Raw genomic sequence first — 16,083 nt, 5'->3', positions numbered from 1 at the left:
TACTTTGTCCACTTGCTGCTTGCAGCCTAAACCAGGCAAAGACTCAGGAAGCAGAAGACAGAGAAGGGCCTGAGGCTGCTGGTCCTGTAGTCAGCTTGTCCTGCCTGTCTAAGAACCTTGGCCTTGCTACTGAGTGGACTCATGAGGTGGTCTCATGGTGTGAGGGCCTGATCCCAAGTCAGAGCTGAGGATGCCCTGCCCAGAGCCTGTTTGTTTCCTCCTCTGGGCTCCGATGGCCCCCAGACCTGGGGTAGTGCTGAGGCTGTTTTTCTCCCGAGCCTTGACCACGAACATCAGACTTCTCACTAGCATGGCTCCACAGCCATTGAGTCTTGTTTGACTTGGGTACACAAAACGGATCCTGATCTTCCAGAAGTATCCCGGCAAGTAGCTTTGGGAGTTTAGAACAAGATGATGCCGGCCTGGTGTTCTCTAACCTGCAGAACACAGGCAGAGGATCCAGGCACCGCTTGTGGCAGGACATTGGGATGGAGGACGGAGCCCCAGAGGTCATGAGAAGGGGAGCCTGATTTAGAGAAAGATCGGGGAGGTAGCTGTAGGCAGCCCTCTCTACTCTCATGACCCTCACACGTTGTTGGTGGGGTTCTGTATTATCTTTTACAAATGAAACAAGGCAGCAACAGGGTCAGTGTGGAGATGGGAAGACATGGGCCTATTTACAGTAGAGACTTAGAGACGAGTCCAAGGTGGGGAAAGGAGGTGGAGGCAGGGAGGGGAAGCCCTAGCAGAGCCATAATATTCCTATGTCACTGGCAGCCCAAGTCCTGCTGCCACCCCAGGGGAGGGCCCTGGAGTCTCAGCCATTCATATAGCACCCGTGGGGCTCCTCCTCCCCGCAGGGTGTGTTAAGTGGGGTGAGGCTCGCGGCTAGGGCCCTGCTCTCGGCCTGAGTCCCGGTCCTTGGCCTCTGAAGATGAGGAAGAACTGGAGCCATGGCTTCGGGCTGACTGCCGGTAGGCAGTGGTCAGCTCCTGTAACCGCTCCGGTGTCGGTCCCCACTTGGTAAAGCCAGGTTCATTCTGTAGGAAGAGCACGGCTGTGTTGTGGACGGCCTTGTAGTGCATTTCCTCCCTGCGGGCAAAGGCAGTTGCTCAAGGTGAGACTTGGCCTGGCCCGGCGGTCATCTGGCCAGCCCGGCCCTCCTACCCTCCCCTGCCTCTTGGGCACCCACTTCTTGCAGATGTGCTGGGAGCCACTGCGGTACTCGTGCTCAAAGGCAGGCAGGACCAGCTGGTGGCGCTTGAAGCGGCTCTGCTCCATGCGGGTGAGCACTGGCGTGGGGGGTTCCCGCCACTCGGGGATGAACACGATGAAGGACAGGGGTTCAGGGGAGCTATCTAGCAATTTCTGTGGAAAAGAGCACAGGGAGGGCGTCAGGAGTCTGGCAGTTCTGCCTCCTACCTCCCCATCAGTAGCAACACACCCACCTCAAAGTGAGAGACCATCGCATCCATGAGCTCCTCACAGAACGGAGGGTTGGCCTCAAAGGAGCCACTCAGTGGGGCGAAGTCCAGACAGGGGCTAGAGATGGAATATGTTAAGTCCCACCTGAACCCAGCCAAAAATGGGGGCCTCCCCATCCCTACGTAGCCACACTGAAGAGAGACTATGGTCAGGCAGAGGCCAGCATAACCACGGAAGGCATGAGAACAGGCTTGATACACAATCTATAGCTACCAAGCTGAGATGCTGGACTTGTAAGGTACCACGACACAAGCCACACTCAGGGCTTCCCTGGCAATTTCTTCTTGCTGAAGAGCTAACCTCTTCATCTGGCTCATCTCACCCCCATCGGTTTTGAGGTCTGCCTTGCCATTTCTCTTCATTGGTCCTACTCTAAACCTGAGCTTATCACTGAGAAGCCTGCAGGCCAGGTTAGTATTACATGTCTGCCCATAGGGCCTGAAAAGCTGAGGCTCCAGAAGTGAAGTAGCATGTCCACGGCTACTGCCAAGACTGCCTGCTCCAAATCCCTGAAGCCTGAGGAAGCAGGCGGCTCGGTGGGACCCAGGCTCTGGAGGACCACTTCCCAGACCTGGGCAGAAGGGGCGCTCACCCTCGGGAACCAAAGTAACCATCTGTGTCAGGAAAGGCGGAGCAGTACTGGCGGAAGTAGCAGTTGAGGGGTGAGGCAAAGCACTCAAAGCTGACGCCAAAGAGTCGGTGGAGAGCCTCAAAGACGTGCACGGGGAGCGATCCCTGCAGGCCTGTCCCCTCGTAGATGCCCACTCCAAACATCATCTGCAGAGGAGCCAGTCAAGAGTCAGGCCCGTCTCCTGCCCCACTCCAAGGGAGCCCTTGCCCCAGCTGCCCCAGGCCTGTACCTGGTACCGCCGGAGAAGACACCAGACCCGGGGTAAGAACCGCTCGGAGGCAGAGTCATCGATACAGCTGTAGCGGTAAAGGAGCCACTGTGGGACAGAAAATGGCTCAGCAGTGGCCCCACACCACATCACGGTTATCTGCTGAGCTCTGTGAGTCAAGGAAGACCCTACGCCCCAAGTCAGCCTGCAGCTAGAGCCGCCCCACCAAGCTCTCACCAGCTTGCTGAAGTAGTTGCGGCTGACCTTGACCACTTCTCCCTTATATCGGATGCAGACCACATTATTCTCCATGTGCATCTCCACGCCGGGCATGGGGGGCGCAGACACGGCCAGCCGCACAGGGTAGCAGTACACGAGGCGGGGCTCCGTCTCCGAGGCCTCCACCTCCCCTGTGGACAGGGAGACCAGTGAGGGGCCACCCTGCATGACCTCGGCACCTACTGTGTACCAGGTGCACTCCACGGAGCAAGGAAAGCCTCATTCCACAGGTCAGTCACAGTGGCTCAAACAAGTTGAGTAAGGAATGAACCAAAAAGCCACTTAAAAGTACCAGACAGCTGGCAGAAACTGGTGGTCTATGTCAATATGCTTGCACTGAAGCAGATGCTGTTTTCCTTGCTTTGGGTCTGGAAGGCAGGTAGGCTCAAGCCCTGGGGTTTCACTGCTGGGCAGAAGTATGAGAACTGTTTTCCTCCAGGGAGACCTTTGAGAGGCAAGCTGTTCGGCTGCGTTAGCTATGGGTACTCAGTTCTGTGGTCAGTGCTGCACTGCCGGCTGGGGAAAGGCTTGCACAGAGAGTGGATGGAAGCCCCCCGTCACTACTTCCTGCCCATCTTTCTCCACTAACTTCGGCTTTTCCTTTCTCATCACCTCTGTCTATAACAAGAGTGCTGACACCACCTGGCCAGAGGACATGGCAGGTTTTGACCCAAACATAAGAGAAAATAGGCTCCCCAAACAAGGTCGTGGCTTGAGGCTCGCTCTCACTTGCTCCCTCAAACAGGGTCTAGGTCACGGATGTGATATCCTCCATCCTACCTGGAATGTTGTTTTCCTTGAGGATGGCGAGGTGCTTCTCTCGGATCCGTCTGACGTACTCGAGGGAGATGTGGTAGATCTTGCTGCAGATTCCTTCCACGGAGTCCTTGGCTGCCGCTGACACGTGGGGGCCGCACTGCCTCCGCAGGTGTTCCAGGCGGTCCTGGAGAAGACTCCAGATCAGGATACTTGTGGAGGCCAAGGGTCTCAGCCAGGCTGGCAGGCAACTGCAGGGCTGTTGGATTCCAGCAGTCCTGGTTTTGAAACTGGCCCTACTACTTACTAGCTATGTCACTTTGACAGATCTCTTGACTTTCCCGAATCTTTCTCAGCTACCAAGGGAACTTGACACATCTAACAGCACAGTCTGAATGATACACGTGATCACTCCTTCGGGATTTACCATACATTTACCATGGCATGAGTATCTACTAAATGCCAGCAGTGTCTGTTGGGGTTACACAGTATTGCAGCCCATGCTTGGTAGTGGAGAAACACAAGCCTACACTGTTGTGGCTTCCATTTGCAATACACCAGAGAAAGCTGATTCCAACATAAGGAACTCGGTACAAATTTAAAAACTGAGCAGTTAGAAACTTGCAAGGGTTACTGTAGGCATTTGTGATTTTGCTGAATCACATCTGTGAAACTAAAGAGTGAAGATGAGTCACTCTGGCTAGTGAATACACCTACATTTGGCACTCCCTACGTGCCAAATACATGGTTGCTGTTGTGAAGTGCGAAACCTTGTCTCTTGTGGAAAATGGCCCTGAAAAGAAAGCCCATTGCTAGTGCTGGCGGTATACTTTAAGAAGTGATAGGTTTTACCCAGAAAAAAAAAAGTTCTAGACACATTAACATAAAGGGAATTGAGTAGGGCTTTTAACTGCAATAAGTGATAAATACAGAAGAAAAAGCAGTTTGTCATTCTGTATCCAAAAATCTTTTCAGGGGAGATATTGAAAAGGGAGCTCTTTGTGTATGGCGAAGCTTAAGATTGCATTAGAAGTTAATGGAAATGTTTTTGGGAAAGAGCCAGGAGCCTGGATGAACATCTCTAGTCACGAGACTGGGGGCTGAGAAAGTCAAGTTTTGCTGTGGAAGCACATCCGTACCCACAGGTAAGGAAGGCTTCCTAGGAGAAATGGCTACACAGCCTTGGGGGGGGGGGGTGAGAAAGAGGGTATGTGCCAGTCATGGGGCTTGAACTCAGACCTAGGCACTATCCTCACTATCCCTGAGCTCTTCTGCTCAAGGTTAGCACTACACTACTTTAAACCATGGCTCCACTTCCAGTTTTTGATTTTTGTTTTGGGGTTTGGGGGTTTTGTTTTGTTTTTGGTCAGTCATGGGGCTTGAACTCTGGGGCTGGGCACTATCCCTAAGCTCTTCCAGCACAAGGCTACTGCCCTACCCACTGAGCCACAGCGCCACTTCCAGTTTTCTAGTGGTTTTTTTGTTGTAGGTTTTTTTTTGGTCAGTCTTGGGGTATGAACTCAGAGCCTGAGTACTGATACCACTTGAGTCACAGCCCCATTTCCAGCTTTTTCTGTGTATGTGGTACCAAGGAATCAAACATAGATCTTCGTGCATGCTAGGCAAGCACTCTACTCTGGTGGTTAATTGGAGATAAGATTCTCACAGTCTCTAGTGCCCGGCTGGCTCTGGACCCCAATCCTCTGATCTCAGCCTCCTAAGTAGCTAGGCTAACAGGCGTGAACCACCACACCTACACTGTTTTTGTTTTTTGGTTTGGTTGGTTGTGGGGCTTGAACTCTGAGCCTGGGCACTGTCCCTGAGCTCTTCAGCTCAAGGCTAGTGCTCTACGACTTTGAGCCATAGTGCTACTTTCTCCACTTCCAGTTTTTGAGTGGCTAATAAGAGTCTCACAGGGAGTTTTCTGCCCTGGCTGGCTCTCAAACATTGATCCTCACATATCAACCTCCTGCGTAGCTAGGGTTACAGGTGTGAGCCACTGGTACATGGCACCCCCGAGCTTTTTTTTGGGGGGGGGGGAGTCATGGGGCTTGAACTCTGGGCATGGACACTGTCCCTGAGTTCTTCCACTAAAATCTACCACCCTACTCTTGAGCCTCAGCACTACTTTATTCCCAAGCTTTTTTTTTTTTTTTTTTTGTGGGTCATAGGGCTTGAACTAGCCTGGGCATTATCCCTGAGCTCTACAACTCAAGGCTACCGCCCTACCCTTGAGCCAAGCCCCACTTCCCATTTTCTAGAGGTTAATTGGAGATAAAAAGAGTCTCAGGTCCTTTGTACCTGGGCTGGGTTTGAACCTTAATCCTCAGATCTCAGCCTCTTGAGTGGCTAGGATTATAGGCGTGAGCCACGTACTGCACGTACTGAACATGAGCCACAATGCCTCATGCACGGGCTTCCCCAAGCTTTTTTTTTTTTTTGCCAGTCCTGGGCTTGAACTCAGGGCCTGAGCCCTGTCCTTGGGCTTTCTCAAGGCTAGAGCTCTACCACTAGAGCCTCAGCACCACCTCCGGCTTTTTTCTATGTATGTGGTACCGAGGAATTGAACCCGGGTCTTCGTGCATGCTAGGCAAGCACTCTACCACTAGGCCAAACTCCCAGCCCTCCCCAAGCTTTTTTGCTCAAGGCTAGAACTCTACCATTTGATCCACAGCTCTGTTTCTGACTTTTTGGTGATTAATTGGAAATAATCTTTCCTGCCTGGGCTTGTTTTAAACTATAATCCTCAGATCTCAGCTTCCTGCCTAGCTAGATTACAGATGTGAGCCACTGGAGCCTGGCCACAGAGCCATTTTAACTGGCCTCCCCTGGGGCCCACTCACCATGTAGTCCTCCTTAGAGGCTGAATGGTCCTTTCGAAGCCAGCTGAAGGTGTCTTCCACATTCCACTTGACCACCTTCCTGCTGTCAGGGGATGCGCTCCTACACACCAAGGGCAGAAGAAAGGGCTCAGCCATTCAGATGTCTGCTCTACCCCCCTCTCCCTCCAACCCACTTGACTGGCATTGAAGCATTGTTTCCTCCCCAAGTCCTTGCTCTGTTTTTAGGAGCAATGACAGCCCCTGTATAGGCAAGCACAGGCTAAGTGCCCTAAGACCTTCCCCTTTGATCATGGGCCTCCCTCATGTGGGCAGAGAGCCAAACCTGGACTCGATAAGCCGCCTGGCAGCCTCTGCGTATTTGAAGAGCAGGCGCTTGGCTTCCTCCCGGAACTTGATTCGAGATAACCTGGGTTCAAACGTGGGCAGAGTTAGAGCCCATCTACATGTGACTGGGCACAGAAGCTAAGTGGCCCGCTGAGGAGATGTACCTGATGGGAATGTCATTCATGATTTCGCGAAACATGGAAGGTGACACGACGGGTTCACAGTTGCTTGGCAACAGGGGATCTGATCCTTTGTCTACCACCTTGCGCTCCAGCATCCAGCGGTTGAAAGATTCCCGGGGAGGCTCAATTCCTGCAGGATAGGAGCACTGCTGAGCCAAGGGGCTCTAACAGGCTCCTCCTGCCTGGCACATAAGAGGCACAGTGCTGGGCAGTCAAGAAGCAGTTCCCAAATTAGATTCTGAGAATCACTAATAGAGTTTTTGTTTTTGTGGTTGTTGCTCGTTTCTTAGGTCAGAGTCCCCATATGCAGCCCAGGACTGCCTCAACCACAGTCCTCCTGCCTCAGCCTTCTGAGCGCCAAGATTAAAAGTGTAGGTCATCATATCTGGCTTGAATTGTTTTAAATTTCAGGGTATTAATGAGTGTTAACAGGGTAAGCAAGTGAGGGAAGCTGGTTGCAGTGGCTCATGCCTATAATCCTAGCTACTCAGGAGGCTGAGATCAGAGGATCAATGTTCAAAACCAGCTGGGGCACAAAAGGACCTGAGACTCTTATCTCCAATTAACCTCTAGGAAATGGGAAATGGGGCTTGGCTCAAGGGTAGGGTGGTAGCCTTCAGCTGAAGAGCTCAGGGACAGTACCCAGGCCCAGTTCAAGCACCATGACCCACCACCAAAAAAAAGTGTGTGGGGGGGGTCTATATTTCAGCAATATCAAGAATTAGAAGCTGCAAGCTAGGCATGGTGGCTCATGCCTGTAATCCTAGCTACTCAGGAGGTTGAGATCTGAGGATCTCGGTTCAAAGCCAACCTGGGCACTAAACACTGTTAAGACTCTTATCTCCCATTAACCACTAGAAAACCAGAAGTGGCGCTGTGGCTCAAGGAGTAGGGTAGTAGCCTTGAGTTGAAGAGCTCAGGGATACTGCCCAGGCCCACAGTCCAAGCCCCACGACTGACAAAAAAAAAAAAAAAGTTGTGGTTTACTGAAAACTTACGTACCTATGCAGCACAGATATTCTTGTTTTAATTCTCTTTTACAGATATGTGAAAAGTCTTGACATTACCTAAAAAATAGCAAGTTCCAGCCACCCTTTATGTTTTTTTGTTTTGTTTTTTGCCAGTCCTGGGCTTGAGCTCAGGGCCTGAGCACTGTCCTTGGACTTTCTCAAGGCTAGAGCTCTACCCCTTGAGCCTCAGCACCACTTCCGGCTTTTTTCTATGTATGTGGTACCGAGGAATTGAACCTGGGTCTTCGTGCATGCTAGGCAAGCACTCTACCACTAGGCCAAACTCCCGGCCCCTCCAGCCACCCTTTATGTAAGAACAGGTTTCTATCTTCATTTGACAGATGAGAAAACCACAACAGAAAGAGATTAAGTGCTAGGCCTGGGATAAGAGGCAGCAGACAATAGAGCAGGATGCCAACTAGTCTGTAACCCTCAGGGCCTGCTCTGCAGCACCAGATTCCCCCTCCCTTGTCCCTGAGCCCACATGAGGTGGGGGGGGGGAAGCAGCTACCTTCCCGTTGCTGGCACAGCTCCCGATAGTGCTGCCGCAGCTTCAGGATGAGCTGGGAACGAAGCAGCTCCACTTCAGGATGTGGAGGCAGGATCTCTGAAGGCCCCCGGTGTTTGATGACAGCATTGGTCTGGATATCCAGGTCCCAGTACACCCTTGAAACACAGGAGTGATGAGGATGGTCAGCCCTGGGCAGGCCGGCCATCAGCCAGGGCGCCTGCCACACAATCCAGTGACTCACTCAGTGGGCCGGAGAAGGGCTGCCTGCTGTTTATCTTCAGAAGATGTGCCCCAGATCTTCAGTGTTGGGGTTCCTGGGATGCTGGGCGAGCTAGGCACCGACTGGCCTGTGGGTGTCACAGGGATTTCAATCTGGAGCAGAAGAATCAGAAGCATCAGGTCAGGAGACTTAGCAACCAGGCTGTAGCACTGCACCCTGAACCCTGGTGAGCTGTGGCCCAGGGCTCCCTCCTGACCAGCCTGCTGACACCAAGCCTTTGCAGGAGCCTCTGGTTATCTGCCCACCAGCGGGGTCTTGAGACCCCCGCACACTCACCTTGGGCTTCTTCACACCATTGCCACTTGGCTGCTCTTCCGAGAGCTGCCGTTTTCTGAACTTGTTCTCAGTTGGGGGGGGTTCCACCAAGCTTGAGTCTTGGGGGAGTGGAGTTGCATTCAGCCCCAAAGGGTCCGACTGGGGGAGGGAAAAGAGCAGAGTTGCAGCAGCTTGGGAGCCCCGGTATCTTGGCACTCTCCTGCCTTCGTGTTCTGTTACTCCTCAAAGAAGAGCAGAGTGCTAGACTGCAGGAGGAGAACACAGTTCTGCTACTGCCTGCTACTTGCAACTGTATGAGCTTTGGGGAACAACTCTCTTCTTCATTTCCTCATTTCCTCATCTTCAAATGGCCATGCTAATTATCTCAGCAATGAAAAGATTGACAGGAGGCAGTGAGTATGACTTGCATAAGATCAGTGCTCGGTGTGCTTGTTTATTTTCCTTCAGAAAGTAATGAAAGTCAAGAGTAAACGAAAACTCAAGAAATGCTTATTTTCGAAAAAGAAAGCCTCTTTTGAGAAAGGATGGGCCTCTTTTGGTTGTAAGAAATCACATCTAGGTGCAATCCTGCTTTGCTGGATGCTAGCTGTGAGGCCAGGGGTCATTTCCCCTCTGAACCTCTGGTCTTCACCTGCAACACAAGATGTTACCTGCCTACATAGCCAAGAGAACCCAAAGCTGGACAGCTCCTGCCTGCACTTCACTTCACAGACCCATTCCAGTTCTTAGACCACTCTTACCACTTCGGAAGCTAATCCCACCTTAAAGGCTGATTCTTGGAATCATTTTCTGCCCTGCCCCCTGAGTTCCTTCGTAGGTCAGGCAAGGTCACTAGTGTACTTGAATGCCATACAAAACCACCACTCTAATCCTGTCCCTGCTAGTAGACCTTGAACATGCTCAAGGGCAAAGAAGCAGGTCTATTTCCACGCCTTTCTCCTTTGCACAGGGCAAACAGCAGAAGTTCATTCACAATGCTGCACTGTTAGCTGTCAGTCTATCATCTGTCAGTCTCCTATTTGAGCGTAGGTTCTATGAGATGATGGGGTCTTGCAGGACATTTTATCTACAGATATCAGCAGAGGGCTGGGCACACAGCTGATGGGGTGTACTTGATGAAGATCTGTATGCCAGAGGAGGCTCTGAGACCACTACCCCAGGCTGGCACTCACAATCACATCATGCTGGCCCAGCACTGGCATCTCCCACAGGGACTGGTTGGTGAACCGGTTGAAGTAGTAGGGGCGATTCTCTCTGCGGCTCCAGCACTTCTCCCAGCCTGCGTGCACCAGCTCCTCTGAAACAGGTAGAGAACCAGGCCAGAGTTGGGGCTGCTCTTAGAGCCACCTTCCTCCCTGGCTTGTCCCACTTTGACTCCCCACCAGTACCTGGGAGATCCTGTACCAGGCGCACTGGCTTTGGAGAGCAGGGCTGGCTCTGATTGGAGGTGCCTGGGGAGTGACTCAGCAATGAAGCTTCCTCCCGGGGGCTACCATGATTCTCATTGGCCATCTCAGCACCCACACAGGACCTGCCACACAGAGGACCAAAGAGTCAGCTCCTCCCTACCAGACAGTCATAACTGAGGGCCCCAGTGACCACCCACCGATGTGGAGAAATCCAACCCAGTCCTCCCCTGGGGGGGGGGCCAGCTGGCACCACAGAAGGCACCTTGGCATCTAAGTTTAGTTCCCTCCACTGTAAAGTAAGTGTTCTCCTCATACTCCTTCTGCCTAAAAGTACCGTCTCCAGTTCTCTGCCATTCTCTGTGAAGCCTTCCTTGACTGCTTCTGGCCTGTGCCTCTCCATGCCGATACACACCAGCACTGTCGTTCTATCAACTGGGGTTCTCATTAGGAATAGGAGTTTGGTACAGGGCACCTCTCAGCTTGCTACTTGGACCAACGGGGCTCTATCAATTCTGGAAACATTTACAAAGCACCTGGAGTAGTAAATAACACAGAACTGAATCTGTTCTTGAGAATCTACTCCTGCAAGAAAGACCAGTAACTCCTCCTCTTAGGGAGAGGCGGAGATAATATTTTATTGTCACCAATCAGTAAAATCTCAGTGGAGCAAGGGAAGCTGGGAAAGGGGCTTAGAATCTAACCAGTTTAACCTCCTTCTACGTTTTAGGACAGGAAGCAATCTGTTTTAAAGGAACTTGAGCAGCCAGGTGCAGTGGCTCAGCTCATGCCTGTAATCCTAGCTACTCAGGAGGCTGAGATCTGAGGATCAAGGTTCAAAGTCAGCCCAGGCACAAAAGGACCAAAAACTCTTATCTACAATTAACCCCTAGAATATGGGAAGTGGGGCTTGGCTCAAGAATAGGGCAGTAGCCTTCAACTGAAGAGCTTAGGGACAACACCCAGGCCCAGGGGTAAGTCAGTAGCCTTGAGCTGAAGAGCCCAGAGACAGCACCCAGGACAGTTCAAGCCTCAAGACCCACAGAAAATAAAATAATAAAGGAGCTTGTGCAAGCCAGGTGTTGGTGGCTCACACCTAAGCTACTCTGGAGAGACTGAGATCCAAGGTAAACACTGACTTTATTTACTACAGAAGGAGATCAGCTTCCTTGGCTTTGAATAACTCCCCCTCCCAGTTCCCCATCCAAAGCACATCAAATGAAAGCCTCCTGGGTCAAAGTAGTTCCCAGCTCGGGGCCACTAAAACCTAGGAGGCCAAGTAAGACCAAATCAAACCCTATCCAAAATAAAACCACAAAGGCAGATTTAGACATTACCTTTTTTCCTTTTTTTTTTTTTTTTTTTGTGCCAGTCCTGGAGCTTGAACTCATGGCCTGCGCACTGTCCTTGGGCTTTCTCAAGACTAGCAATCTACCACTTAAGCCACAGCACCACTTCTGGCTTTTTCTGTGTATGTGGTATGCAGGAATCAAACCTAGAGCTTTATGCATGCTAGGTGAGCACTCTACCACTGGGCCTTGCTCCCAGACCCAGATTTAGACATTATCTTTACCTTGCTGAATTTTTACCAACTCACTGTGGCCACACTGATGGGCTTATGCTAATCGGGAGCCTTGACTGGCTGTTGACATAAGAATCATGGGGACATTGGTTTTATTGTACATTCAGTCATTGTTTTTGTTAATGTGGAAAGGGAAAGTAACAGTTAAACTTAGGATACAATATGGCAGATACAAACACAGGGACAGTAGGACATGGGTACAACACAAGAGGGCCTTGATAACTGTTGGCTGGGGGCTTGAGCCCATGGGTTTCAAGGCTGAATGAGCACCCCACCCCCTTTCTCACCCTCTGGGGTCTGCAATGCAAGCATGAGAGGGATTTCTTCTCCAGCCGGGCTGACCCCACGTCACAGGATCCCACAGAAGTAGTGGGGAGGCCTGCAGGAAGGCTCAGCACAGATGGATGGGCGGGTCAGCAGTGAAGTGGACAGGAGCCCTGGGGACTCCTGATATCAGCAGCTGGAGAACAAATAGAAAAAAGAGAGTCACTGACCCGCAAATGCTGCCAGGCAGGAACAACAGCGAGAGGGGCTGGGACACAGCAGCCCTACGACAGGATACACTGGAAGATAGTCTCCTAACCAACAGGTTTGCCTTTGACAACTGTGGGCCCTTATGGTTGGGAAGGGCTCATGTTTAAGAGGGCCCTGAGGCTGGTTTAATCTGGAGGCTCTACTGTCACCAATCTGAATTTTCCTTCTGTGCTGTGGAACAAAGGCAAGGCCTGGAACATGATAGGCAAGGCTTCTACTAACGCACTACACACCCAAGGCAGAATTTGTTTGTGTTGTGTGCAAGTCTTGGGGCTTTACCTAGGGCCTGGGTGCTAACCCTGAGTTTTTGGCTCAAAGCTAGTGCTCTACAACTTGAGCCACACCTCTAGCTTTTTGGTGGTTAATTGGAGATAAAGAGTCTCAAGGACTTCCTTGCCCCGGCTGACTTAAAACCATGATCCTTGGATCTCAGCCTCTCGAATAACTAGGTGTTCAGGTGTGAGCCACCAGTGCCTGGCTTCCTCCCCCTCACTACCGCTGTGTTGCCCAGGCCAGTGCCCAACGACTGACCTCAAATGGGCCTCCCCACAACTACAGGGTATGCTATGGCATCTGGCTTTAAATCATTTTAAACGGAAAGCCTATGTTTTTGTTTTCACTAGAAGGCTCCGCAAACTGTGGGATCAGCTCTGCCAACCAAAGAGCTCTTAGGCCAAAGAAAAGTGATAGAGTACTGGTGGCTCACACCTGTAATCTTAACTACTCAGAAGGCTGAGGTCTGAGGATCAGAACTCCAAGCCAGCCCAGGCAAAAAAAGTCCTGACTTTCTTATCTCCAATTAACAATCTCCCTGGCCGCCTCGGCCTCCCCACCCACCAAAAAAAAAAAAAAAAAAAAAAAAAGGCAGAATTGGAGCTGTGGTTTAAGTGGTAGAGCTCTAGCCTACCCAGACCCTGAAGTCCAAGCCCCGGGAAAGGTACCCAAAAACGCTAACATCCCAGCCATTCACACAAATGAAAGGTACATCTGTATATGTGTGTGTGTGTGTGTGTGTGTGTGTGCCAATAGTGGTGTTTGCACACAGGCTATGATGTGGCCTCGGCACTCTCTTTCAGCTTATTCATGCAAGGCTGGCAGTCTATCACTTGAGTTACAACTCCACTATAAGCTTTTTGGTGGTTAATTAGAGATTAGAATCTCACAGACTTTCCTGCCAAGGCTAGCTTTAAATTGTTATCCTTAGTGAAAGACATAGTTTAAATGTCTTGAGAGAAGAAAACAAACAAACATGCAAATCTGTTATGGAACACATCTAGTATGTCTTTATTTAAAATGGTTCTCTCAAAAAACATTAAATACTGTACCAGGTAACTGTACTTTGTAGACCAGAACAAACAACACAAAAGCATTTCCAAACCCTATCTGTATCACAATCATCTGGGGACTTGATTAAAATAAAATAGAGACTGGGAATGGGGCTTAGTGGTAGAGCACTTGCCTAGTGTACATGAAGCCCTGGTTGAATTCCTCAGTACCACGTAAACAGAAAAAGCTGGAAATGGCACTGTGGCTCAAGTGGTAGAGTGCTAACCTCGAGCAAAAGAATCTCTGGTGCAATGCCAGGCTCTGAGTTCAGGCCCCAGACTAGGAGAAAAAAAAAAAAAAAAGGCAGCCAGGCACTGGTGGCCAACACCTGTGTAAGCCTAGCTCGTCAGGAGGCTGGGATCTGATGGTTCTAGTTTGAAGCCAGCCAAGGCAGAAACATCCACGGAGCTCATCTCTAATCACAAAAACAGCCGGAGGTGCTCACGTAGTAGAGTGCTAGCCCCAGAACTGGCACCAAAAAAGTTAAGAATTAGGTCAGGAGCCAGTGGATCATCCCCAAGACACTAGTCAGGAGGCTGAGATCTAAGGGCGCTGGTTCAAAACCAGCTCTGACAGGAAAGCCCAAGATACGCTGCCAACAGCCCAGAAGTGGAGCCTTGAGCAAGAAACGGAAGACCCCGAAGGGGCAGCGCCCGGGCCCCGAATTCACGCCCCCGGACAGCGCCACTGTCCCCCGGAAAGGTCAAGAGCGAGTGAAAGACAAGGAAAAGCACAGGGCTGAGTGGAGGCCGTGGTACAGCAGGCACCAAAGTAATCACTGATCGTCATCCTGTCCTCCGCAGTGCTAGCTGAGGGTGGCCTCTGCGGACTGCAGACCGACTGCAGATTAAGGCGGGCCGGGCGGAAGAGCGGGGCCCGCAGAGAGAGGCCGGCGCGGGGCTGCGGCTCGGGACGGCGGCGCAGGCCGGGTTCAAGTCCCGGGGCCAGCAAGCCAAGGAAAGGCTCCGAACGCCTCGCATCTTCAGTCACAAGGGAGCGAGCCATGAAAAACTGTAAGCTTTCGAACGCACCCCTGGCGGGGCCGAAGCACGGGGCAACTGTCGGTTTCCAAATGTCCCCCATGTCCCCGGCCCCGGGAGGCCGCCTGGCAGGCGCGCGACTCGGGGCCCAAACCTCACCACAACTCTACGTCATTTCACATCTAAACACAGAGACTCAGACGCGTCAGGCCGCCCCGAGCCTTCGGCCCGAACGCCGGCCGTGGGGGCGCCCCGGGGCCGCCAGGGCGCACAGAACCCGGCGTGCTTCACACTCGACACCACACAGCGCCTCTTCTTCAGACAAAGCTTTTATTTAGCCTGCGGCGTCCCGGCCCCCCACGCCTACCGCCGTCCACGCAGCGCGGCCACGCGTGAGGACAAGCTAACTGCGCAACGGGAGGAACCTACCAGAAGGAAAAGGGAGCCCGATCCCGGGATTGGAGTACAACGGGGCGGGAGCATCTCAGCGGTGTGCCAATCAGAACGCCCGGGGCCGGGGGGCGGAGTCACGGGCTGGCGACGTGCGCAGGCGCCGGGACGGGAGCGCGCGGGGGCGGCAGCGCGCGAGCCCCGGAGCCCCTCGGCGCGCGCACCCCCGGCCCCACCCCCACGCCCGCCCCTCCCGGCCCGGGCCCCGGCCTCGGCGGGGGGCGGGCTGTTTGGCGCGCGCGCGCCGGCCCATCTCCCGGACTCCGCCCCCCGCCCCGCCGCGCGCTCCCGCCCCCGGGCTGAGGCGACTCAGAGTCGGAGCCCGACACAAAGGCGGTGGCGGCGGCGGCGGCAGCAGCGGAGGGGCCCTGGAGGCCGCTCCGCCCGCGCCCTGCAGGCCCACATCCCTCACCCGAGCCAGCGGCCTGGCTCCCCACCCGCGGGTCTAAGATGGCGGCGGCAAAAGAGACCAAGCAAGCGGCAGCCCCGAGCGGAAAGCGCCGGAGGGGCCTCCACCACTCGGCTGCGGATCCCCGGACCGTGGCGCGGCTCGCGGCGCGACCGTGGCTTCCCGGGGCTCTTACCTGCCCGCAGCGGACTCGAGGGGATGTGGCTACACGCTCTGCTCGACCGCCTGTTTTGCCGCCTCCGCCTCGCCCTCCCCAGCGCCGCTGCCGCCATCTTGTGTCCCGGCCCGGGACTCGGCGCTGCGCATGCGCCGGCACCGCCTCTGAGGGACCTGGCCGCGGCCGCGCCGCCATCTTGAGTGTGGCGAAGTCGGCCGGCGGCCCGGGCTCGGCCGGCCGGCGGCCCCCTCCCCTTCCTCCGGCCCTGCCCCGCCGTCCTCCGTGGTTGTGAGGAGAGGGGGGCGGCGGCGGCGTCCCTGGGGTGTGGAGGACCGAGGGAGCAGGGAGTTCACAAGCACACGCCCGCCTCGCCTCGCCCCGCGGGCGCGCCTGCGGGGCTGCGGGGCTGCGGGGCCCGGGGCCGGCCGCTCCGCACGGGGCCCCGATCCCGTCG

The 16,083-nt window shown here is 53.4% G+C and overlaps 1 protein-coding gene across 3 annotated transcripts; it reads right to left on the bottom strand.

Annotated features, from left to right (window-relative positions):
• Positions 1-28: 28 nt before the first annotated feature.
• Pcif1 (phosphorylated CTD interacting factor 1) lies at positions 29-15,754 on the bottom strand. Of its 3 annotated transcripts, XM_090352443.1 has the most exons (17): positions 15,648-15,754; positions 12,264-12,321; positions 10,174-10,316; positions 9,958-10,082; positions 8,786-8,923; positions 8,471-8,601; positions 8,230-8,384; positions 6,691-6,838; positions 6,525-6,608; positions 6,203-6,302; positions 3,384-3,546; positions 2,562-2,734; positions 2,346-2,432; positions 2,078-2,262; positions 1,449-1,542; positions 1,193-1,368; positions 29-1,092 (listed from the first exon to the last, which is right to left on the bottom strand). In XM_090352443.1, the coding sequence occupies exons 1-17, from the start codon at positions 15,742-15,744 to the stop codon at positions 867-869; spliced, it is 2,283 nt and encodes a 760-aa protein (XP_090208569.1). In that variant the 5' UTR covers positions 15,745-15,754; the 3' UTR covers positions 29-866. The 3 variants fall into 3 exon arrangements, with proteins under 3 accessions (XP_090208569.1, XP_090208568.1, XP_090208567.1); XM_090352442.1 differs by lacking the exons at positions 12,264-12,321; positions 15,648-15,754 and adding an exon at positions 12,061-12,179 and having other exon boundaries at positions 3,384-3,618; XM_090352441.1 differs by lacking the exons at positions 12,264-12,321; positions 15,648-15,754 and adding an exon at positions 12,061-12,166.
• Positions 15,755-16,083: the final 329 nt, after the last annotated feature.

The sequence above is a fragment of the Megascapheus bottae genome, chromosome 18, assembly GCF_031878675.1.
Source record: "Megascapheus bottae isolate mThoBot1 chromosome 18, mThoBot2.hap1, whole genome shotgun sequence".
Taxonomy (NCBI): Eukaryota; Metazoa; Chordata; class Mammalia; order Rodentia; family Geomyidae; genus Megascapheus; species Megascapheus bottae.
This window is presented reverse-complemented; position numbering and strand designations above follow the sequence as displayed.

Bases quoted from the DNA above. Each gene is read 5' to 3' on its own strand.
- Pcif1 (XM_090352443.1), bottom strand. From the start codon at position 15,744: ATGGCGGCAGCGGCGCTGGGGAGGGCGAGGCGGAGGCGGCAAAACAGG. The intron at 1,369-1,448 runs GTGGGTGTGTTG...TCTTTTCCACAG, and splicing joins CGATGGTCTCTCACTTTGAG to AAATTGCTAGATAGCTCCCC. The intron at 1,093-1,192 runs GTGGGTGCCCAA...CTTTGCCCGCAG, and splicing joins TCCCAGCACATCTGCAAGAA to GGAGGAAATGCACTACAAGG.